This window comes from Bufo gargarizans, chromosome 7 (genome assembly GCF_014858855.1).
Source record: "Bufo gargarizans isolate SCDJY-AF-19 chromosome 7, ASM1485885v1, whole genome shotgun sequence".
In the NCBI taxonomy this organism is placed as follows: Eukaryota; Metazoa; Chordata; class Amphibia; order Anura; family Bufonidae; genus Bufo; species Bufo gargarizans.
This window is the reverse complement of record NC_058086.1, coordinates 26,568,532-26,592,773: the sequence shown is the minus strand read 5'-3', so window position 1 is coordinate 26,592,773 and position 24,242 is coordinate 26,568,532. Positions and strand designations below refer to the sequence as shown.

At 45.7% G+C, this 24,242-nt stretch overlaps 1 protein-coding gene across 2 annotated transcripts in view; it reads left to right on the top strand.

The window, feature by feature from the left end:
- The window catches only part of LOC122943090 (solute carrier family 26 member 6-like), a 41,688-nt gene extending 21,615 nt beyond the window's left edge, over positions 1 to 20,073 (top strand). For both annotated transcript variants that reach the window (XM_044300524.1, XM_044300525.1), the window contains 11 exons: positions 159 to 236; positions 1,686 to 1,781; positions 2,668 to 2,774; positions 10,112 to 10,181; positions 10,792 to 10,884; positions 10,985 to 11,101; positions 12,777 to 12,845; positions 16,345 to 16,530; positions 17,317 to 17,371; positions 17,503 to 17,639; positions 19,943 to 20,073. In XM_044300524.1, coding sequence (XP_044156459.1) covers positions 159 to 236; positions 1,686 to 1,781; positions 2,668 to 2,774; positions 10,112 to 10,181; positions 10,792 to 10,884; positions 10,985 to 11,101; positions 12,777 to 12,845; positions 16,345 to 16,530; positions 17,317 to 17,371; positions 17,503 to 17,639; positions 19,943 to 19,966 — 1,032 coding nt within the window. In that variant the 3' untranslated portion in view covers positions 19,967 to 20,073. The remainder of the gene's footprint in view (positions 1 to 158; positions 237 to 1,685; positions 1,782 to 2,667; positions 2,775 to 10,111; positions 10,182 to 10,791; positions 10,885 to 10,984; positions 11,102 to 12,776; positions 12,846 to 16,344; positions 16,531 to 17,316; positions 17,372 to 17,502; positions 17,640 to 19,942) is intronic.
- Positions 20,074 to 24,242: the final 4,169 nt, after the last annotated feature.

Sequence of the window (24,242 nt, the reverse complement as noted above, 5' to 3'; positions counted from 1 at the left end):
CTGGTATTAAAGCCAATCTCTATTGAAGTGAATGTGGCTAACCTGCAATACCACACATGACCTGTGGACAGGTGTGGCACTGTTATTTTTTAAGAAAGCAGCCATGGACAACCCCTTTAATTCTTTTTATTTTTATATCCTCTACAATATATACGTAGGTGGCCAGCGCTATAGCGTCTTTCGTTATCCTTATCATCATATTGCGAGCTGGGGAACTTTTCCAAGACTTGCCAAAGGTAAATAAAGCATCGCCTTACATCGCTCTCGGGATGGAAATGCGTGTAGGGGGAACCAGCGTTATAAGAATTTGGATAAAAGGGATAGTTGCTCCTTGTTTAAATACCAGTCCCCTAAATGTAATATCAGTAATGTTCCCTATAGCTATCGGAGTAACCGGATAATAACCTACAGGCTGCTCGTAATGGGATATTATCATATGAGGCATTTATGGGATATGCACAGACACCCCTGAGCCCCCTTCTACCAGGTGACTCGCCGCAGACTGAATGGAGACACGACTGAATGGATCTGCTAATAATATAGGGTTGTGTATATGATTAAAGGGGTTGGCCCATTGCTAGGATATGCTATCAATGTCAGGTATGGGTCCCACCTCTGGGACGCTCTTCTATATCCAAAACGGGGCCTCCAAAGTGAAGGAGAGCGCACCACGCATGCACGGCATTCATCACTATGGGAATTTCCGAAAATAGGCAAGTGAGTGCGCTTGGCTGTGTTTCGAACTCCCATAGTGGTGAACGGAGGGTGCGCAGCTGCTCTCCGCTCACTTCAGGAGTTCTATTCTGGAGATAGCAGAGGGTCCCAGAAAGGACCTGCACCTATCTGACATGGGTGGTGTAGCCCAGCGATATGCTATCAATAACGGAGATGGGCCAACCCCTTTAAAGGGTTAAAACAAGTCACTTCCTATCCACTCGACAGGGGATAACTGGCCCTGTGCCCCCGTATGAATGGAGAGATGCTGCTCAATTCATCTCTATAGGACTCCCTGGGAGAGCTGAGCAGAGCTTGCGCCAATCTCCTGCAGTCCCATAGAGTCTGAATGGAGGAGCAGCAGTGCGTATGCGCGACCATCGCTCCATTTATACAGGGGCACAGGATCCTGGTGTTCATCATCTGTGGGGGTCCCTGCACCTGTGCAGATCTAACATTTATCCTCTATACAGCGGAGAGAGTAAAACTTGTACTAAGGGCTCATTCAGGCGGCCGTAAGAATGAGTCTGCATCCGTTACGTAATTTTGCGGAACCGGTGCGGACCCATTTATTTCATTTTCACTGTGTGCTGTCCGCATCCGTGGTTCCATTCCGTGGCTCCGCAAAAAAAAAAAAAGATAGAGCATGTCCTATTCTTGTCCGCAATCATGGACAAGAATAGGCATTTTCTATTATAGTTGCGGCCATGTGCGGTCCGCAAATAGCAGAACGCACACGGCCGGAATTCGTGTTTTGCGGATCCGCAAAACACTACGGGGTGTGAATGCGCCCTAACTTGAATATCCCTTTATTTAGCAACTCCCCATCATGGTGTGATAGGTGAGAGGTGCCTCACTGCAGATGACAGGGTTTGCAATTACTCAAATAGCAATCGCCTAATATCAAGTTACCCCTGAAATGCTCTGCACAGATCTGCTGCAGGGAAATTTACAGTTTTCCTTTATTTTAGGCCATTTTGGCTTCAATCATCATAGTTAATTTGAAGGGGATGTTCAATCAGTTCTCAGAAGTTCGAGTCTTATGGAGAAGCAACAGAATTGACCTGGTAAGTATCCAGGGATCATAACCCCTTCTGTCCTTACCCCACATGTGCACCACGGAAGTTCCACCAAAACTATTGCCACCACCGAAAATTTCTGGTAAAGCTGAAAGGGTTTGCATGAAGTTAAAACATATCCGCTATCCACAGGATAGAGGACAAGCATCTGATCCATAGGGACCGACCGCTGGAGCCACCCCCTGATCACAATAATAGGGGGCTTGAGTCTCCTAAATGAATAGCGCGCTGCCGCACCTTACTTTCTCTATGGGATTTCCAGAAACAGCCGAGCGCTCTGGATAGAGGATAAACGTACAATTTCACACAAACCTATTGACGGGGTTGTCCAGAATCAGAAAAACATGGCTACTTTCCTCCAGAAACAGCGCCATGCCTGTCCGCAGGTTGTGTGTGGCATAGCAGCTCAACCCCAGTCACTTCAATGGAACTGAGCTGCAATACCAGACACAACCCATGGTCAGGCGTGGCGCTGTTTCTGTTAGTCAGCCAATTTTGCAATCCCGGATTACAACCCCTTGAATCACTCTACAGTGCAGAGATCTCCAGCTGTTGCATAGCTACAACTCCCATCATGCCCTGGTGTCCAAGCTGTATACTTTTGCGGCAGCTGCAGAGCCACCGATTGGAGACTCCTGCTTTAATAAAATGTTACACAGCTTTTTAATACAGTTTGCTATCAACTCTAAACCATTACCAAGATCTCTGTTTCCTGTCAGTGTATGGAAACTGTTTGAAAACCACTGCAGACGTCTCACAGCTGAAGGTTTTGTTACAATTGCATCTAGGCTAGACTCCAGACGGATATACTTCGCTTGCTCTGATTCGTTATTAGATGTCTATTGGCTTACCGATTCATTTTCTTCTGTTGCAGCTTACCTGGTTGGTGACCTTTGCTGCCACAATTCTGTTCAATATGGACATTGGTCTGGCCATCTCTGTCGCGTTTTCCTTGCTGACCATTATCTTCAGGACACAGTTGTGAGTGGTCTTTGAAAGGCTAGCACAGCACACATGGCAGAGGACACAACCACTATGGTGGCAGGGACCTGGCACTGAGATCCTACCATTGTAATACTTTCACAGTGGCTAACCGCAGCCACCACTAGAGGGAGCTCACTGCATACAGAATCATACAGCTTCCACTAAGTTCAGTACTAGCTGTATGAATCCATATGCTGGGAGCTTCCCATAGCGAGACTGAAAGCAGAAAATCATATACCGCACTATGGAATTGGCTCAGAGTTTTGGACCTCCCTCCCCAAAAAATTGCTAGACCATGACATTCATAAGGGTCCATTCGCACGTCCGCAAAATGGATCCGGATCTGTTTTGCAACGTTGCTGAACGGATCATTTTCAATGTGGCCGCAAAAGATGCGGACAGCACACAGTGTGCTGTCCGCATCCGCACTTCCGTTCCGCAACAAAATAGATCATGTCCTATTCTTGTCCGCAGACACGGACAAGAAAAGGCATTTCTATTTAAAGGGAGTCTTTCACGCCGATTGACCCTATTAACCTATTAACACACTTAAGTACACGGCATCCCCCCTATTAAAACTGTTTTTACCGTTAGTTCCCTGCTAGCATCATTCGTCCAAAAAACACTTTTATTCCGTATGCAAATGAGGCTGTGAAGGTGCCCAGGGGCGGCCTTACAACGGCCGGTGCCCAGGCCCCTGGGTCATTTTCATACCAATTCACTCCCCCTCCTCCGCGTCTGCCCGCCCATCCGCCGCATCTGCCCACCCATGGTCTCTTCTCTATCTTTCCTCCTACTGTCCGTAATCCCGTGCATGCGCCGATGACCGCGATATCGGCGCGTGCGCATTGTATGACCACAGTCTGGCCGGGGCATCACAGTTTACTGTGCGCATGCGCCGGCCCCGGCCTAACTTGCGTTCTTGCCGTGATGCTGTGATAATAAACTGTGATGCCCCGGCCAGACTGTGGTCATTCAATGCGCACGCGCCGATATCGCGGTCATCGGCGCATGCGCGGGATTACGGACAGTAGGAGGAAAGATAGAGTAGAGACCATGGGCGGGCAGACGTCGCGGATGGGCGGGCAGACGCGGAGGAGGGGGAGTGAATTGGTATGAAAATGACCCAGGGGCCTGGGCACCGGCCGTTGTAAGGCCGCCCCTGGGCACCTTCACAGCCTCATTTGCATATGGAATAAAAGTGTTTTTTGGACGAATGATGCTAGCAGGGAACTAACGGTAAGAACAGTTTTAATAGGGGGGATGCCGTGGACATAAGTGTGCTACTAGATTAATAGGGTCAATCGGCGTAAAAAACTCCCTTTAACCACTTCAGCCCCGCTAGGTGAAACCCCCTTCATGACCAGAGCACTTTTTACACTTCTGCACTACACTCCTTTCACCGTTTATCGCTCGGTCATGCAACTTACCACCCAAATGAATTTTACCTCCTTTTCTTCTCACTAATGGAGCTTTCATTTGGTGGTATTTTATTGCTGCTGACATTTTTACTTTTTTTGTTATTAATCAAAATGTAACGATTTTTTTGCAAAAAAATGACATTTTTCACTTTCAGCTGTAAAATTTTGCAAAAAAAACGACATCCATATATAAATTTTTCGCCAAATTTATTGTTCTACATGTCTTTGATAAAAAAAAAATGTTTGGGCAAAAAAAAAATGGTTTGGGTAAAAGTTATAGCATTTACAAACTATGGTACAAAAATGTGAATTTCCGCTTTTTGAAACAGCTCTGACTTTCTGAGCACCTGTCATGTTTCCTGAGGTTCTACAACGCCCAGACAGTAGAAACACCCCACAAATGACCCCATTTCGGAAAGTAGACACCCTAAGGTATTCGCTGATGGGCATAGTGAGTTCATAGAACTTTTTATTTTTTGTCACAAGTTAGCGGAAAATGATGATGATTTTTATTTTTTTTATTTTTCTTACAAAGTCTCATATTCCACTAACTTGCGACAAAAAATAAAAAATTCTAGGAACTCGCCATGCCCCTCACGGAATACCTTGGGGTATCTTCTTTCCAAAATGGGGTCACTTGTGGCGTAGTTATACTGCCCTGGCAATTTAGGGGCCCAAATGTGTGAGAAGAACTTTGCAATCAAAATGTGTAAAAAATGACCGGTGAAATCCAAAAGGTGCACTTTGGAATATGTGCCCCTTTGCCCACCTTGGCAGCAAAAAAGTGTGACACATCTGGTATCGCCGTACTCAGGAGAAGTTGGGGAATGTGTTTTGGGGTGTCATTTTACATATACCCATGCTGGGTGAGAAAAATATCTTGGTCAAATGCCAACTTTGTATAAAAAAATGGGAAAAGTTGTCTTTTGCCAAGATATTTCTCTCATCCAGCATGGGTATATGTAAAATGACACCCCAAAACACATTCCCCAACTTCTCCTGAGTACGGCGATACCAGATGTGTGACACTTTTTTGCTGCCAAGGTGGGCAAAGGGGCACATATTCCAAAGTGCACCTTTCAGATTTTGCAGGCCATTTTTTACAGATTTTGATTGCAAAGTTCTTCTCACACATTTGGGCCCCTAAATTGCCAGGGCAGTATAACTACGCCACAAGTGACCCCATTTTGGAAAGAAGACACCCCAAGGTATTCCGTGAGGGGCATGGCGAGTTCCTAGAATTTTTTATTTTTTGTCACAAGTTAGCGGAAAATGATGATTTTTTTTTTTTTCTTTTATCCTTACAAAGTCTCATATTCCACTAACTTGCGACAAAAAATAAAAAATTCTAGGAACTCGCCATGCCCCTCACGGAATACCTTGGGGTGTCTTCTTTCCAAAATGGGGTCACTTGTGGCGTAGTTATACTGCCCTGGCAATTTAGGGGCCCAAATGTGTGAGAAGAACTTTGCAATCAAAATCTGTGTAAAATGGCCTGCAAAATCTGAAAGGTGCACTTTGGAATATGTGCCCCTTTGCCCACCTTGGCAGCAAAAAAGTGTCACACATCTGGTATCGCCGTACTCAGGAGAAGTTGGGGAATGTGTTTTGGGGTGTCATTTTACATATACCCATGCTGGATGAGAGAAATATCTTGGCAAAAGACAACTTTTCCCATTTTTTTATACAAAGTTGGCATTTGACCAAGATATTTTTCTCACCCAGCATGGGTATATGTAAAATGACACCCCAAAACACATTCCCCAACTTCTCCTGAGTACGGCGATACCAGATGTGTCACACTTTTTTGCTGCCAAGGTGGGCAAAGGGGCACATATTCCAAAGTGCACCTTTCGGATTTCACCGGTCATTTTTTACACATTTTGATTGCAAAGTTCTTCGCACACATTTGGGCCCCTAAATTGCCAGGGCAGTATAACTACGCCACAAGTGACCCCATTTTGGAAAGAAGACACCCCAAGGTATTCTGTGAGGGGCATGGCGAGTTCCTAGAATTTTTTTTTTTTTGTCGCAAGTTAGTGGAATATGAGACTTTGTAAGGAAAAAAGAAAAAAAAAGAAAAATCATCATTTTCCGCTAACTTGTGACAAAAAATAAAAAATTCGAGGAACTCGCCGTGCCCCTCACGGAATACCTTGGGGTGTCTTCTTTCCAAAATGGGGTCACTTGTGGCGTAGTTATACTGCCCTGGCAATTTAGGGGCCCAAATGTGTAAGAAGTACCTTGCAATCAAAATCTGTAAAAAATGGCCTGTGAAATCCGAAAGGTGCACTTTGGAATATGCGCCCCTTTGCCCACCTTGGCAGCAAAAAAGTGTCACATCTGGTATCGCCGTACTCAGGAGAAGTTGGGGAATGTGTTTTGGGGTGTCATTTTACATATACCCATGCTGGGTGAGAGAAATATCTTGGCAAAAGACAACTTTTCCTATTTTTTTATACAAAGTTGGCATTTGACCAAGATATTTCTCTCACCCAGCATGGGTATATGTAAAATTACACCCCAAAACACATTCCCCAACTTCTCCTGAGTACGGCGATACCAGATGTGTCACACTTTTTTGCAGCCTAGATGCGCAAAGGGGCCCAAATTCCTTTTAGGAGGGCATTTTTAGACATTTGGATCCCAGACTTCTTCTCACACTTTCGGGCCCCTAAAAAGCCAGGGCAGTATAAATACCCCACATGTGACCCCACTTTGGAAAGAAGACGCCCCAAGGTATTCAATGAGGGGCCTGGCGAGTTCCTAGAAATTTTATATTTTTTGCATAAGTTAGCGGAAATTGATTTTTTTTGTTTTTTTCTCACAAAGTCTCACTTTCCGCTAACTTAGGACAAAAATTTCAATCTTTCATGGACTCAATATGCCCCTCAGCAAATACCTTGGGGTGTCTTCTTTCCAAAATGGGGTCACATGTGGGGTATTTATACTGCCCTGGCTTTTTAGGGGCCCTAAAGCGTGAGAAGAAGTCTGGAATATAAATGTCTAAAAATGTTTACGCATTTGGATTCCGTGAGGGGTATGGTGAGTTCATGGGAGATTTTATTTTTTGACACAAGTTAGTGGAATATGAGACTTAGTAAGAAAAAACAAAAAAAAAAAAAAAATTTCCGCTAACTTGTGCCAAAAAAAATGTCTGAATTTAGCCTTACAGGGGGGGGGGGGTGATCAATGACAGGGGGGGTGATCAATGACAGGGGGGTGATCACCCATATAGACTCCCGGATCACCCCCCTGTCATTGATCACCCCCCTGGTAAGGCTCCATTCAGACGTCCGTATAATTTTTACGGATCCATGGATCGGATCCGCAAAACACATGCGGACGTCTGAATGGAGCCTTACAGGGGGGTTATCAATGACAGGGGGTGATCAGGGTGATCACCCCCCTGTCACTGATCACACCCCCTGTAAGGCTCCATTCAGACATCCGCATGATTTTTTACGGATCCATGGATACATGGATCGGATCCACAAAAAACATGCGGACGTCTGAATGGAGCCTTACAGGGGGGTTATCAATGACAGGGGGTGATCAGGGTGATCAGGGTGATCACCCCCCTGTCACTGATCACACCCCCTGTAAGGCTCCATTCAGACATCCGCATGATTTTTTACGGATCCATGGATACATGGATCGGATCCACAAAAAACATGCGGACGTCTGAATGGAGCCTTACAGGGGGGTTATCAATGACAGGGGGTGATCAGGGTGATCACCCCCCTGTCACTGATCACACCCCCTGTAAGGCTCCATTCAGACATCCGCATGATTTTTTACGGATCCATGGATACATGGATCGGATCCACAAAAAACATGCGGACGTCTGAATGGAGCCTTACAGGGGGGTTATCAATGACAGGGGGTGATCAGGGTGATCAGGGTGATCACCCCCCTGTCACTGATCACACCCCCTGTAAGGCTCCATTCAGACATCCGCATGATTTTTTACGGATCCATGGATACATGGATCGGATCCACAAAAAACATGCGGACGTCTGAATGGAGCCTTACAGGGGGGTTATCAATGACAGGGGGTGATCAGGGTGATCAGGGTGATCACCCCCCTGTCACTGATCACCCCCCCTGTAAGGCTCCATTCAGACATCCGCATGATTTTTTACGGATCCATGGATACATGTATCGGATCCACAGAACGCATGCGGACGTCTGAATGGAGCCTTACAGGGGGGTTATCAATGACAGGGGTTGATCAGGGTAATCAGGGTGATCACCCCCCTGTCACTGATCACCCCCCCTGTAAGGCTCCATTCAGACATCCGCATGATTTTTTACGGATCCATGGATACATGGATCGGATCCACAGAACGCATGCGGACGTCTGAATGGAGCCTTACAGGGGGGTTATCAATGACAGGGGGTGATCAGGGTAATCAGGGTGATCACCCCCCTGTCACTGATCACACCCCCTGTAAGGCTCCATTCAGACATCCGCATGATTTTTTACGGATCCATGGATACATGGATCGGATCCACAAAAAACATGCGGACGTCTGAATGGAGCCTTACAGGGGGGTTATCAATGACAGGGGGTGATCAGGGTGATCACCCCCCTGTCACTGATCACACCCCCTGTAAGGCTCCATTCAGACATCCGCATGATTTTTTACGGATCCATGGATACATGGATCGGATCCACAAAAAACATGCGGACGTCTGAATGGAGCCTTACAGGGGGGTGATCAATGACAGGGGGGTGATCAGGGAGTGTATATGGGTGATCACCCGCCTGTCATTGATCACCCCCTGTAAGGCTCCATTCAGACGTCCGCATGTGTTTTGTGGATCCGATCCATGTATCCATGGATCCGTAAAAATCATGCGGACGTCTGAATGGAGCCTTACAGGGGGGTGATCAATGACAGGGGGTGATCAGGGAGTGTATATGGGTGATCACCCCCCTGTAAGGCTCCATTCAGACGTCCGCATGTGTTTTTGCGGATCCGATCCATGTATCCATGGATCCGTAAAAATCATGCGGACGTCTGAATGGAGCCTTACAGGGGGGTGATCAATGACAGGGGGGTGATCAATGACAGGGGGTGATCAGGGAGTGTATATGGGTGATCACCCGCCTGTCATTGATCACCCCCCTGTAAGGCTCCATTTAGACGTCCGTATGCGTTTTGCGGATCCGATCCATGTATCCGTGGATCCGTAAAAATCATACGGACGTCTGAACGGAGCCTGACAGGGGGGTGATCAATGACAGGGCGGTGATCAATGACAGGGGGGTGATCAGGGAGTTTATATGGGGTGATCATGGGTGATCAGGGGTTTATAAGGGGTTAATAAGTGACGGGGGGGGGGGGTGTAGTGTAGTGTGGTGTTTGGTGCGACTGTACTGACCTACCTGAGTCCTCTGGTGGTCGATACTAACAAAAGGGACCACCAGAGGACCAGGTAGGAGGTATATTAGACGCTGTTATGAAAACAGCGTCTAATATACCTGTTAGGGGTTAAAAAATTCGGATCTCCAGCCTGCCAGCGAACGATCGCCGCTGGCATGCTGGAGATCCACTCGCTTACCTTCCGTTCCTGTGAGCGCGCGCGCCTGTGTGCGCGCGTTCACAGGAAATCTCGCGTCTCGCGAGATGACGCGTATATGCGTCCAGGAGGAGAAAAGCAACCACCTTCCGGACGCATCGGCGCGTTAGGCGGTCCGGAGGTGGTTAAAGTGCTGGCCATGTGCGGTCCGCAAAATGCAGAATGCACATGGCTGGTGTCTGTGTTTTGCGGATCCGCAATTTGCAACTTGCGGACGTGTGAATGGACCCTAAAGACCTATCCCATTTGGTGATGCTCTCAGTAAGGAGGGGCAGGGTTTTGCTGTATAACTGATCTGGGATTAAATCTCTGTTGCTGTTTCAGATCCAATTTCTCCATCTTAGGCCAAGTGTACGAAACAAGTATTTACAGAGACGTGTCAAGGTGTCATCAGGTAACGGCAACCGTGCCTTTAAATCTGTGGGGTTTTTCCCCAAGAATTGTCATTAAACACTAGCTGTAAATTCTGTTGCTGCATGGAAACTGTCAGTAAGCAGGATAGCTGATGACGACGGATCATAAAATCGTGCTATTTTTGAGTAAATAACCCTTGCAGCACATCCATCGTGGGATTTAGGCCTCTTTTATAGGATGATGATCAGGCGGACAAACCCATGAATTTTCGACAGGATATTTGTGTGTGGGTTTGCCCAGGGGTATTATCCGGTCGATCCACGGCCTACTCACAGTAGGGCATCATTATCAACTCACAGTACTAAACTGAGACACAAAATAAGAGATCTGTCAACAGCAGTTTCCATGCAGCAAAGCTAGAGTACAGGCAGAGGTGGATAAGGAGGTTGTCCATTATTACAAAAACATGGTAGCTTTATTGTAAAAAAAAAAAAACTGCCGCCACACCAGTCCACAGGTTGTCTGCGGTATTACAGCACGACCTCACTGACTTCAATGGAGTCGAACTGCAATGCCAGACTCGACCCATGGACAAGTGTGGCGCTGTTTGTGAAAGCAGCAGCTGCAAGTTACACATTTCCATGTTCCAGGCAAAGGAGATACCAAGGATAAAAATCTTCCACTCTTCCTCCACGGTCTATTACGCCAATGCAGATCAGTATCTAGGGACCCTCTACCGGAAGGTAAACGTAGAAGGGAACTTAAAGGGATTTCCTAGTTTTGCAATGAAAACTCCTGCAACTTTGTAATCTACTTTGTGTCTGTCCATCTCTCCTACGATAGTGCGGGGTAGATGTGGAGAAGCTGATCCAGAAGAAGAGGAAAGCGATAAAGAAAAGAGAGAACAAGGAGCTTAAAGCATTGAAAAAAGCGAAGAAGGAGAATGAGGCCAGCGAGGAGGTGAGGGTGCGACAACTGTGTGCACTTAACCATCATAGGTTATCAGCTAAACTAACATTGACCATCAGCGAGCAACTTAAAGGGAACCTGTCACCGGGATCTTGTGTATAGAGCTGAGGACATGGGTTGCTAGATGGCCGCTAGCACATCCGCAATACCCAGTCCCCATAGCTCTGTGTGCTTTTATTGTGTAAAAAAACCGATTTGATACATATGCAAATTAACCTGAGATGAGTCCTGTCCCTGACTCATCTCACATACAGGACTCATCTCAGGTTAATTTGAATATGTATCAAATCGTTTATTTTACACAATAAAAGCACACAGAGCCTCAGCTCTATACACAAAATCCCGGTGACAGGTTCCCTTTAAAGGGGTTGTTCCATTTCCTGTATTGATGACCTATCCTCAGAATAGGTCATCAATATCAGATCGGCGGGAGTCCTACGGATCAGCTGTCTGAAGAGAATGCAGCGCTGGTACAAGTTTACCTGCTCGGCATTGACATCACAGCGGTGAGCAGGTCCTCCATCCCCATTCACGTCAATGGGAAGGAGCAGTTACGGTCCCTTTACACGGGACGATGTACAGGCAGATTGTCAGGAAGGAAGCGTTCCTGAGATCTCCTCCAGAGTATGGGGAGGAGTGATTAGTAACGCCATCGCGCTTCCCCATACAGATTCGTTGTTTCACAGCACAATCTGCAACTGGGAAACAAGGATTTTTGTGCTACTCTAACGATCCAATTACCCGATAAACGAACGTTTCGCTCCTTTCCATTTTTCGGCCCTTTCGGCTAGGTCTACACGAGGACATTTGTCACGCGGCATTATGATAGTCTATGGTGTCGCACTGCGACATGCTGCGATGCGACAGTCGCAAAAAATCAATTCGAAATGGATTTTTCAGCGACTGTCACGTCACAGCCGCATGTCGCAGTGCGACACCATAGACTATCATTATGACAAATGTCGCAGTGTAGTTGTGCCCTATGTGTCGCGCAACTTATTGTCGTCGTGTAGACCTAGCCTTACACTCCGTCTGCTCCTTCGCATTGAAGTGAATGGGACTGCGGAGCAGTAATGACGCCTACAATGTTGACAGCAAGCAGGTAAAACAAAAATTGGCCCGGTCTTTAAGGGGTTAAAGGGAACTAGAGTTTAGGTACTAGGGGTCTAACGTTCTAAACTTGCCCCTCCCCAAACTGTCCATTTTGGTGTTGTCATAAAACAGCAAGTGCTGCATTAATCTATCGGAGGAGAGGCCAGCACACCGCACTTCCCTGCGCATGCGCCAGACGCTGGGCTCTTCTCGTGACTTGTCTCCTGTACATACAGCAGCAGGATCTAAAACATAAAGAGAAAATAGACAGTATAATGACATGCTGGTGGTTTAGTGTCCTTAGATCTCGTGAAAGCTCTCCATCTGAAAGATCACTAGTCTGAAAGTGGCCTTACAGATCAGCTCGGGAACGTCACCAGCGATACAGGCAGGTTCCCAGCATTCTGCAAAGACAGGGATGTTTTATGAACTGAAGTTAGGGCCAGAAAACGAGTCCATGGAAAAATCTCACTACCGCTGCATTAACAACTGCGCACAAATTACGTGGAAAACATTTTGTGCTGCTTATAGTGTCCTCTTCTACCATAAACCTGTCCCGTCTTCTTTCTCGCAGATCACAGGACATGACAACATTGCCTTTGACCACCTCGAGATTGGAAATTTTGAATATGCGATACAGGAGGTAAGTTCAAAGGGCGAGAAACCAGAGACCTAGTTTGCATACATTTTTTCTCAGGGAACATTGTCTGGTCTGTAAAACTCTCTACCCCAATATGGCGGTCTACACAAGGTGAAACTTTATTGTCCCAGACCCATCTCAGAGGCCTCACAATCACCCAAACCAGTACCCTGCTCTGCACTGATGAGGCTCAAAAATCCCGAAACAGCTGTCTGTGGATGGGTCTCTTTTGCTTATGGAGAAGATTTTGAGTTGGCCTGGAGAAGATGCTTATGGAGAAGATGTCAATCGGTGGCGCTAGAGAGAACATCTTTCTTCTTGCCCGTACACTACAGGATTCAATTTAATCTTCTCATCCTCCCCCACAAAGCTCTCCACAGTGCTGCACCCCCTACATCTCTACCTCATTTCTGTCAACCATCAACCCGTGCTCTTAATTCAGCCAATGACTTACGACTGACATCCACCATAATCCAAACCTCTCACTCCTGTCTCCAAGACTTCTCCCGAGCTGCAATGGTTCTTTGGAACGCCCTACCCCAGGCAATTAGGTTAATTCACAACATCCACAGTTTTAGGCGTTCCCTGAAAATGTATCTTTTTAAGGTGGCCTATCACATCCCCTAATCTAATTCACCTCCATTCACCCCCCCCCCCCCATCAACCTTTTCTGAACCTGATCCATCGTCAAATATCCACACCCTATGCACTCATATATTGGCTGGTGACGGCTCATGCAGCTTCATACACTACTCAAAAAAAGTTAAGGATATTTGGCATTTGGGTGAAATTTATGGGAAACGTAAAAAGTTCCCACTCCATTGATATTGTATCATGGACGTAGGGCATTTAAGTAGAAGCAGCAATGGTGATTTCCTCATCTCAAACTATTTATTGAAACAAAAGCCGACACCAGTGCTGGGTACACCGCCACAAAAATGTCAATGTCTCAATAACTTGTCCTGTGGCCTTGAGCATCAATTCCAGCTTGACAACGATGTCGACCTATTATCTGCTGAGGCATAGCATCTAACTCTTCTTGAAGGGCGGTCCTCAGGTCATTGAGGTTCTGGGGTACAGAGTTACGAGAGTTACAAGCCTCTACAATGGGACTCAGCTGATCCAATAGGTTTTCAATGGGATTCAGGTCTGGAGAAAGTGCAGGCCACTCCATTTGAGGTGACCCAGTCTCCAGCAGCCGTTCCCTAATGATGCGACCTCGATGAGCTGGCGCATTGTCCTCCATGAAGATGAAATGAGGCCTGTGTTGTTCATGCAGAGGCACAATGACTGGATTAATGATGTTCTTCAAGTAGTCTGGGCTTGTCACTGGACCATTCACAAAGTGTAGGGCGGTCCTGTATGGACTAGACACACCTGCCCACACTATAACACCACCACCACCAAAGGCAGTGGCTGATGCATAGCGCTCTCCTTGACGTCTCCAACATTGCTGGCGGCCATTATTTCTGCTCAGCGTGAATCGACTTTCATCAGTGAACAGCATTGAGGCCCACTGGTCCCTCGTTCAGTGTAGATTCTCCCTGGCCTATGCAAGATGATGACACCTGTGCCCGGTGGTGTGGTCAGGTACCCTTGCAGGTCATCTAGCACGCAGACCACGCTGATGTAAACGGTTTCGAATGGTCTGACTTGACACTTGGGTGCCTGGAGTGGTTTGGCATTCACCATCCGGTTCCGCAGGGCATTGTTCACAATGAAGTGGTCATCAGTTTGGGATGTGGCCAAACGATGTCCACTTCTCTACCTTTCTGTGACTCTTCCAGTCTCTCTGTATCTCTGATACAACCTGCTGATGACACTCTGTGACACTTTAAGCTCAGTGGCCACTTCTGTCTGAGAACATCCTGCTTGAAGTCTGACAATGGCGAGGTGTGGCAGGCGCAGCACTATGAAGTGCCTTTTGCGCTGTGGCATTAGAAGAATTTTAATATCTCTGACTTTGTCTAACCAGACTGTTACTCTGTAATTCCTCTAGCGCCGTTCTATGGAAATTGTAGGTTTAAAGAGGACACCAAATGCTTGAAATAACTTCTTTATTAACTTCAACTTTTCTTCATATATAACACTGCCGTACAGTCCATGTACAAAACATGTGTTGCATAAAGATTCATAAAATGGCGGTATGCATAAGATGGTGGTTCAACTGTTCAATCTTGTCATTCAACATAAAATGGTGGATATATTTCTCTCTTCAGTATCTGTACTCTCACTTTAAGTTATTTAAGCACTTTATGATCTCTCTGAGAGGTATATCTGAGGTCTAACTAATAGTTCACATGCAGTTAGCAATGACTATTTGCAGATTGGTTGAGTATGATCTGGTATGGTTGTAATTGGTGGAACTGTAAGTAAACACATATATATCTAGGTCAATATACAGTTCTAAGCACAATACTAACAATATAAACATTATATAACTGTTTTAACTACCTATTTTGGCCTCTTGTTCCCATAGAACTCAGCTCTCAGTGGAGTGAATGTCTCTTCAGCTCCTGTCTCTGGTGAATAATAATTCTAGCAGCAGGAGCTGGGGAAATTTCCAGACAGGCTGTGTGTGAGGCTGGCTGTGATTGGTGAAAACTCCTGCTGTGTGAGAAGCGGGCTGTGATTGGTCTAGACTTCTGCCCAGCAACAACAGATTAACACTATGCTTTCTGTTGTTTCTGCTGTGTCACTGAGCTTACCTTACATTACCAAATGAATCTTAAAGGCATATTATCTTTTTCTGCTTCTGTGAACACAAAACATATCAGTTATATGACATCCAAAACATGATGTCACAGCAAACAACTCTGCTTTTGTCTTTAACACCTAAACATAGGAACTGTACCAAGGCCATTGGCAGGTCTAGCTGTATACACAAATAAGCTATACTAGCAATCCAGGGCAAGTCTTAGCTGGCCAGCTACACAAGGTACTGTTAATCAATTGTTAGGCGTAGTCTTGGTCTCATGATGTCAGAATGTGAATAGCATGATGAGGAGGACTGTTTAATACCAATTGTAATTGAACCAGGAAATGTATTGGATGTTCCATGGAGTAAACACCTGTTGTGAATTAAGCTCCTTGTTAGAGAACAGCAAGTTGTGCAAAAAGCACTGAACAGTTGGACATGTGCATTCAGAAGTTTAGAGACGGTCACATTAGGTTCGCCTGTTAAGGTTACAAGGCATTTAGGTTCATCCTTGAATTTCATCCACAAGTCAAACATCCCTAACTTTTTGTGAGTAGCATCCCTATTGTGTTAAGATGGCGGACCATTGCACAAATCAAGCACTTGTTACCTCCTGTGTCCCCCTATCTCCTCATAGGTTGTAAGCCCTCGAGAGCACGGCCCTCTTTCATCTTGTTTAAATTGTTGGCTTGTCTGTTGCTGTGTTATTTGTGACTCTGTACATGAACCCCGATTGTAAAGCGCTGCGGAATTTGTTGGTGGTATATAAATAATTAAATAAGATATAGTACATTTTTTATATAGAACAAGGAGCAGGAGACGGCAGATGGATCCGTCATCATTGTACCAAAACATGCTGGAAATGAAGAGAGTGGTGGAAAGAGCACGCTTCAGTCACTGGGTCTGGAGAGGCCGAATTTCCATTCGTTAATATTGGATTTCTCATCTGTGAATTTTGTAGATACAGTCTGTGTTAAAGTTTTAAGGAAAGTAAGTGCACTGAATATTAATAACCGTGCAAAAGTTGAAAAAAATGCTTAAAGGCTATGGACACCTTTTGGGCAATTATTATTTATTTATTTTTTGCATTTTACTCATTCTTGGCTAAAAATCTATATTTTTTAAATATTCAGCTGTTTCTGAGTTACAGGGGTTAAAAGTCAGTCTCCAAGCTGTCACTTTTTTTTCTTTGAATCCTGTCATCTGATGGCTCATGTGTAGCTCTTATCTCTGATCTCCTGGTCCCATAAACACTCATTATAGCTCAATTCTTATCAAACCAATAAAAATATGGCTTAGATAAGTGTTTATGAGGTCAGGAGATCAGAGATAAGCCGTCAAATGAGCTAGCTCTACAGGGCAGAGTTGTCAGATGACGCTCCACTTCACGTCTAAAAAAATATCCAGGTTCTGCAGGCTCCAGAAGAGTCCTAAAGATGATGAAAACAGAATAAGCCCCGAAAACCTTTTTTTTTTACACAGTCTAGAATGAGGATAAGACCTGACAACCTTTTCATACATCTTACCTGAAAGAGAATAGAGCCTGGCAATTGACACAGTCCAGAATGGATATAAAACCTGACAACTGTAATGGCACAGTCCAGAATGGAGATAAGACTGACAACCTTATTCACACAGTCATATTACTGTCACTTAAAAATACAGTCCGTTATTTTGGAAGATAAAAAAGCAAGACGCTGTATTTTTATACCTGTGTTAGATTTTATGTTTGCAGCGTTGGACCGATGATTTACTTCTTCTTTCTCTTTTTTTCAGATCTTCAAAAGTTTTGCTGAAATTGAAGTGGATGTCTACCTAGCTGGCTGCAATGGTAAAAAAGTTATAGGAATAAGGCATAGTAAATAGGCCTATTACAAGAGTTAATCAGGGGTCTGGGAAAGCTGGGTGAATTCCTGTAGGATCCTAGGTCTAATTACAATTGCTCTACATTTATTCCAATAGCAACAGTGATAAAGGGGCTGGAGGACGGGAACTTATTTAACGAAACTATCACCAAGTCTCAAGTCTTTCCCTCCATCCATGATGCCGTCACCTATCTCACGATGGACCACGACCAGATCTCCATTCATGAAACCAATGTGAGTTGGGGGCTTAGATGCCTGTATGTATGACACCGCTTAAAGGGCATCTGTCAGCAGTTTTGTACCTATGACACTGGCTAACCTGTTACATGTGCACTTGGCAGCTGAAGGCGTCTGTGTTGGTCCCATGTTCATATGTGCCCGCATTGCTGAGAAAAATGATGTTTTAATATATGCAAATGAGCCTCTAGGAGCAATGAGGGCGTTGCCGTTACACCTAGAGGCTTAGTTCTCCATGCAACTGCCGCGCCCTCTGCACTTTGATTGACAGGACAAGGCAGTGAAAACATTATCACACCTGGCCCTGTCAATCTAAGTGCAAACAAAGGGCAGCGGCAGTTGCAGAGAGAGCAGAGCCTCTGGGTGTAACGGTAACGCCCCTGTTGCTCTAGAGGCTCATTTGCATATATTAAAACCAAATTTTTCTCAGCAATGCACATATGAACATGGGGCCAACACAGATGTCTTCAGCTGCCAAGTGCACATGTAACAGGTCATCCAGTGTCATAGGTACAAATCTGCTGACAGATGCCCTTTAATGCTTGAAAATCCAAATACCCCCATCACACTGACAGGAATTCAAGAAGCTGAGATATAAGGAGCTGTTTGCACAGTCTTCACAATGTTTAGCTGCTTTAGCTGTTACTGTGCCGTAACATGGAGCGCAAACCGTGGTCACAAGGGATGCTCTATCCCATAATAGAGGCTCTGCAAGACCCATTATTTGTACAGTTATTCAGTAGTGCCTGTAACTTTAAGGGAATGTCCACACGAGATATAAAGTGCTGCAAAAAAAAAAATAATAATCTGTTGTGGAGTTAAATGCAGATTTGTCAAGGATTTGCAGCAGATTTCACCGCATGTCAATTTACACACGTTTCAGGCAGAACGCGGATGAAGTTTAGCAACTCCTTAAATCTTATCCATTTTAGGGCTCATGCACACGGCTGTATGCATTTTGTGGAACGGAACGTCCGGCCTCTAATAGAACAGTCCTGTCCTTGTCCGTAATGCGGACAATAATAAGACATGTTCTATTCTTTTTTGGAACGGACATACGGAAACGGAATGCACACGGAGTAACTTCCGTTTTTTTATTTTTTTTGTAGACCCATTGAAATGAATGGTTCCTCATATGTTCAGCAAAAAAACAAAAACAAAAAACGGAACGGACATGGAAAGAAAATACATTCGTATGCATGAGCCCTTAGTGTGGATTTTCCCTCCACAATTCCACAGTGAAAAACATAGAAACCTAGAATGTGTCGGCAGATAAGAACCATTTGGCCCATCTAGTCTGCCCAATATACTGAATACTATGAATAGCCCCCGGCCCTATCTTATATGAAGGATGGCCTTATGCCTATCCCATGCATGCTTAAACTCCTCCACTGTATTTGCAGCTACCACTTCTGCAGGAAGGCTATTCCATGCATCCACTACTCTCTCAGTAAAGTAATACTTCCTGATATTACTGTCAAACCTTTGTCCCTCTAATTTAAATCTATGTCCTCTTGTAGCAGTTTTTCTTCTTGTAAATCTTCTCTCCTCTTTTACCTTGTTGATTCCCTTTATGTATTTAGCAGTTTCTCTCATCTCCCCTCTGTCTCGTCTTTCTTCCAAGCTCTACATGTTAAGGTCCTTTAATCTTTCCTGGTAAGTTTTATCCTGCAATCCATGCACCAGTTTAGTATCTGTTCTCTGAACTCTCTCCAAAGTATCAATATCCTTCTGGAGATATGGTCTCCAGTACTGCGCACAATACTCCAGATGAGGTCTCACTAGTGCTCTGTAGAGCGGCATGAGCGCCCCCCTCTGTCTACTGGTAATGCCTCTCCCTATACACCCCAGCATTCTGCTAGCATTTCCTGCTGCTCTATCACATTGTCTGCCTACCTTTAGGTCTTCCTCAGATACTGAGGTTAGGACTGTATCACTGATTGTATATTCTGCTCTTGGGAGCCTGTATGCCTCGTGTGGACTTACCCCATTTTTTTAGTAGGTGACCACATCTGCACAGCCACCTCTCCACTGAGACGAGTAGAGCGACACACGACTGCAGGCTCTGACTACACCGGGTGTATTTGTAGTCTGTAACCATGGAAACCAGACATTACTCTACATAAGAGCTGTATACACTAACCAGAGGAGATTTTTAATTTAAGATTATTAGCTGAGTTGCTTCATTTTTCACTTTAGATTCACTGGTTACTAACATGTAAGCAACCCCAGTCTGATAAATGCGGACAGGGTCTGTGACTATGGTGTAGGCCTGTAAGTAACAGTCCTCTGTGTTACAGGGAGCCCCAGATACAAGACTATAATCCGGATGAAGCAGCGTGCTATCAGGGACGTCTCCAGTCTGCAAGGAGAAGCGGCTCTAATCTATGATCCGTGGTCGTCAGCCTATTATGGATAGTGTTTCTGTATTAATTAATGTCGATGGTAATTCTGGACACGACTGTTGTGTATATCAGTCATACATGTAACCGGCGGTATACTGCACTGCCGAAATGTAAAGATCTGTAAATAAAGTCTAGGTGTTCACCCTAGTACTCCGTGTTTCAGCGTGAAGATCCAGGGCCTTGGCACCAAACCTAAAACCACCACTTAAAGGGATCGTCTCACTTCAGCAGATGGCATTTATCACTTAGAGAAAGTTACTACAAGGCACTTACTAATATATTGTGATTCTCCATATTGCTTCCTTGGCTGGCTGGATTCATTTTTCCATCGCATTATACACTGCTCGTTTCCAGGGGTTGCGACCACCCTGCAGGCCAGGAGCTGTGGTCGTGCTTGCACATTACATTTGCATTCCCAAGTCTCCAGACACCAGAGAGGCCACTGCCTTTTCCTATAGTGTGCAAGCACCTCCACACACCCTTTAAAAGGGGTTTCCATTGTGTGTCAGTATGATAGGCCATAAATACATAACTGCAAGGATGAAACACTGGGACCATCACTGATCACTGCGCTTCACCTGATGTCATGTCTATTCGGATCCTGTCGACCAAGCTTTTCTCATACACACACAGGCACACCATACGGTCTAGGGTTCGACCACAGGACATGCTGAGAGTTGTAGTATTGCAACAGCTGGAGAGCCAATAATGGCCACTAAACTAGAAAGATAGACCAGACTACTTTAGGGAGGATAATAACTGACCTGGAACTACCTGCAAAAGTTGTAGTACCCTATACAGCCACCAGGGGATGCACTAATACCTATGTATGTAAAATAATCAGGACCACTTTTTGGGCTCTGTTTCCATCATAAAACGCAATACCGGATCCATCACAGGAGAGACACCGGCAATGACCATCAGACCCCAATGACTTATAACAGGGTTAGTTAGGTGAGGGCGTCACGGCGATCTCTGCTGCGAAACCCATCAGGTGACTGAGGATGTCCGTACATTATTGCATCTATGGATATAATGGGTACAAAGCGCTGAAATATTCTGATATCACATAATATGTGATATGAAATATATGTTGCCATGAGCAGGCGTAGACTTGTGCCAAAATGTGTACCGTTTCCCGGCCATAACCCATCTGGTAAATCAACTTTAAGCAGTTTTGGCATCAAAAATGTAACTTTTTTAATTTTTTTTGACAACTTTTAGGCCTCTTTCAAACGGGCGTTGCAAGAAAATGTGCGGGTGCGTTGTGGGAACACCCGCGATTTTTCCGCGCGAGTTTAAAACATTGTAATGCGTTTTGCACTCGCGTGAGAAAAATTGCGCGTGTTTAGTACCCAAATAAGAGCATTCTGAATACAGAATGCATAGTACAATAGCGCTGGAGGGGTTAAAAAATAATTTAACTCACCTTAGTCCACTTGTTCGCGCAGCCGGCATCTCCTTCAGACTTCATCTTAGCTGTGTGCAGTAACAGGACCTGTGGTGACGTCACTCCGGTCATCACATGATCCATCTCCATGGTAAAAGATCATGTGATGGATCATGTGATGACTGTGACGTCACCACAGGTCCTTCTCCTGCACACAGCTAAGATGAAGACAGAAAGAGATGCCGGCTGCGCGAGCAAGTGGATTAAGGTGAGTTAAATTTTTTTTTTATTTTTTTTTAACCCCTCCAGCACTATTGTACTATGCATTCTGTATTCAGAATGCTATTATTTTCCCTTATAACCATGTTATAAGGGTCTCCTAGCAACCGTGCGTGAAAATCGCACCGCATCCACACTTGCTTGCGGATGCTTGCGATTTTCACGCAACCCCATTTACTTCTATGGGGCCTGCGTTGCGTGAAAAACACACAAAGAGGAGCATGCTGAGATTTTCACGCAACGCACAAGTGAACAGCCCCATAGAAATTAATAGGTCAGGATTCAGTGCGGGTGCAATGCGTTCACTTCACACATAGCACCCGCGCGGAATACTCGCTCGTGTGAAAGGGGCCTTAATGGGGTTCTCCGGGCTTAACCTTATATTTTCATAAAAAAATCTAACCTGTGGAGGAAAGATTAATGATCACATACTTACCTTCCGTTCCTGAGATCTTCTCCCGGTCAGGTGGTCCCTCCAGATGGCTTTTCTTTGCTTCTGGCCGAAGTCCATCTTCTTATCTTCCTGTCTTCGCTTCCTTTCTCCAGCAGAAGTAGGATCATCATGAGTGACGTCACTGCCTCCTGCTGGAGAAAGCGTCGTCCGGCAGTCTTCACAGCGCACTAGGCTGAATGCTAGTGCGCATGCGCGGGATTGCCGGCCAATCTCTGCAGTGTACAGGCTTCTATGTGAAGCGCTGTGCAGGAATGACAGCATAGCGATCAGCCACAGAGTCTGATTACTATGCTGCGGATCTCACTTGGGGCACTCACTGGCAAATTGGGATGGGGGGGGGGGCGGCACTGTGGAATTGTGGATGGCACTCTGGGGCAATGAGGATGGCACATGAGGGCACTGGATTTCCCTGGGGCACAGTGGATGACACAAAGGGGCATTGGATGGCACTAGGGGCACTGAATGTCACTGTTATGGGGGCACTGTGGATGTCACTATTATGGGGGCACTGTGACTGTCACTGTTATGGGGCACTGTGGATGTCACTGTTATGGGGGCGCTGTGGATGTCACTGTTATGGGGGCGCTGTGGATGTCACTGTTATGGGGGCGCTGTGGATGTCACTGTTATGGGGTCGCTGTGGATGTCACTGTTATGGGGGCGCTGTGGATGTCACTGTTATGGGGGCGCTGTGGATGTCACTGTTATGGGGGCGCTGTGGATGCCACTGTTATGGGGGCGCTGTGGATGCCACTGTGGATGCCACTGTTATGGGGGCACTGTGGATGCCACTGTTATGGGGGCGCTGTGGATGCCACTGTTATGGGGGCGCTGTGGATGTCACTGTTATGGGGGTGCTGTGGATGCCACTGTTATGGGGGCACTCAGTATAAGTAATAGGGCTCGTGCACAGAACCGTATCTGTTTTGCGGTCTGCAAGTCACGGATCCACTAAATGAGGTTACTGTCCGTGTGCGATTCACATTTTTTTTGCAGTCCCATTGAGTTCTATGGGTTTTAGATCTGCATTATGAGGACCAGAATAGGACATGTTCTATCTTTCGCAGAACTGACACACGGATGTGGAAAGCACAGGGACGTCATCAGCGTGTTTTTTACATCCGTATGTCAGTTCCAGTAAAGACAGAACATGTCCTATTCTGGTCCTCAAAATGAGCACCTCAAATCCATAGAACTCAATGGGACTGCAAAAAATATGGATTGCCAAATGGATACGGTCGTGTGCACACTCTGGAGATAGTGAGGGCAGAGCCTGTGGATGGTCAGTGATGGGATTAGATACACGGCTCAGCAGGCTGTATCACACAGGATAGGATTAGATACAGATGTCAGGGCAGAGCCTGTGGACGGTCAGTGATAGGATTAGATACACAGCTCAGCAGGCTGTATCACACAGGATAGGATTAGATACACAGCTCAGCAGGCTGTATCACACAGGATAGGATTAGATACATGAGGGCAGAGCCTGTGGATGGTCAGTGATGGGATTAGATACATAGCTCAACAGGCTGTATCACACAGGATAGGATTAGATACACCACTCAGCAGGCTGTATCACACAGGATAGGATTAGATACACCGCTCAGCAGGCTGTATCACACAGGATAGGATTAGATACACAGCTCAGCAGACAGTATCACACAGGATAGGATTAGATACACAGCTCAGCAGGCTGTATCACACAGGATAGGATTAGATACACGAGGGCAGAGCCTGTGGATGGTCAGTGATGGGATTAGATACACAGCTCAGCAGGCTGTATCACACAGGATAGGATTAGATACACCGCTCAGCAGGCTGTATCACACAGGATAGGATTAGATACACGAGGGCAGAGCCTGTGGATGGTCAGTGATGGGATTAGATACATAGCTCAGCAGGCTGTATCACACAGGATAGGATTAGATACACATGAGGACAGAGCCTGTGGATAGTCAGTAATGGGATTAGATACACATCTCAGCAGGCTGTATCACACAGGATAGGATTAGATACATGAGGGCAGAGCCTGTGGACGGTCAGTGATGGGATTAGATACACCGCTCAGCAGG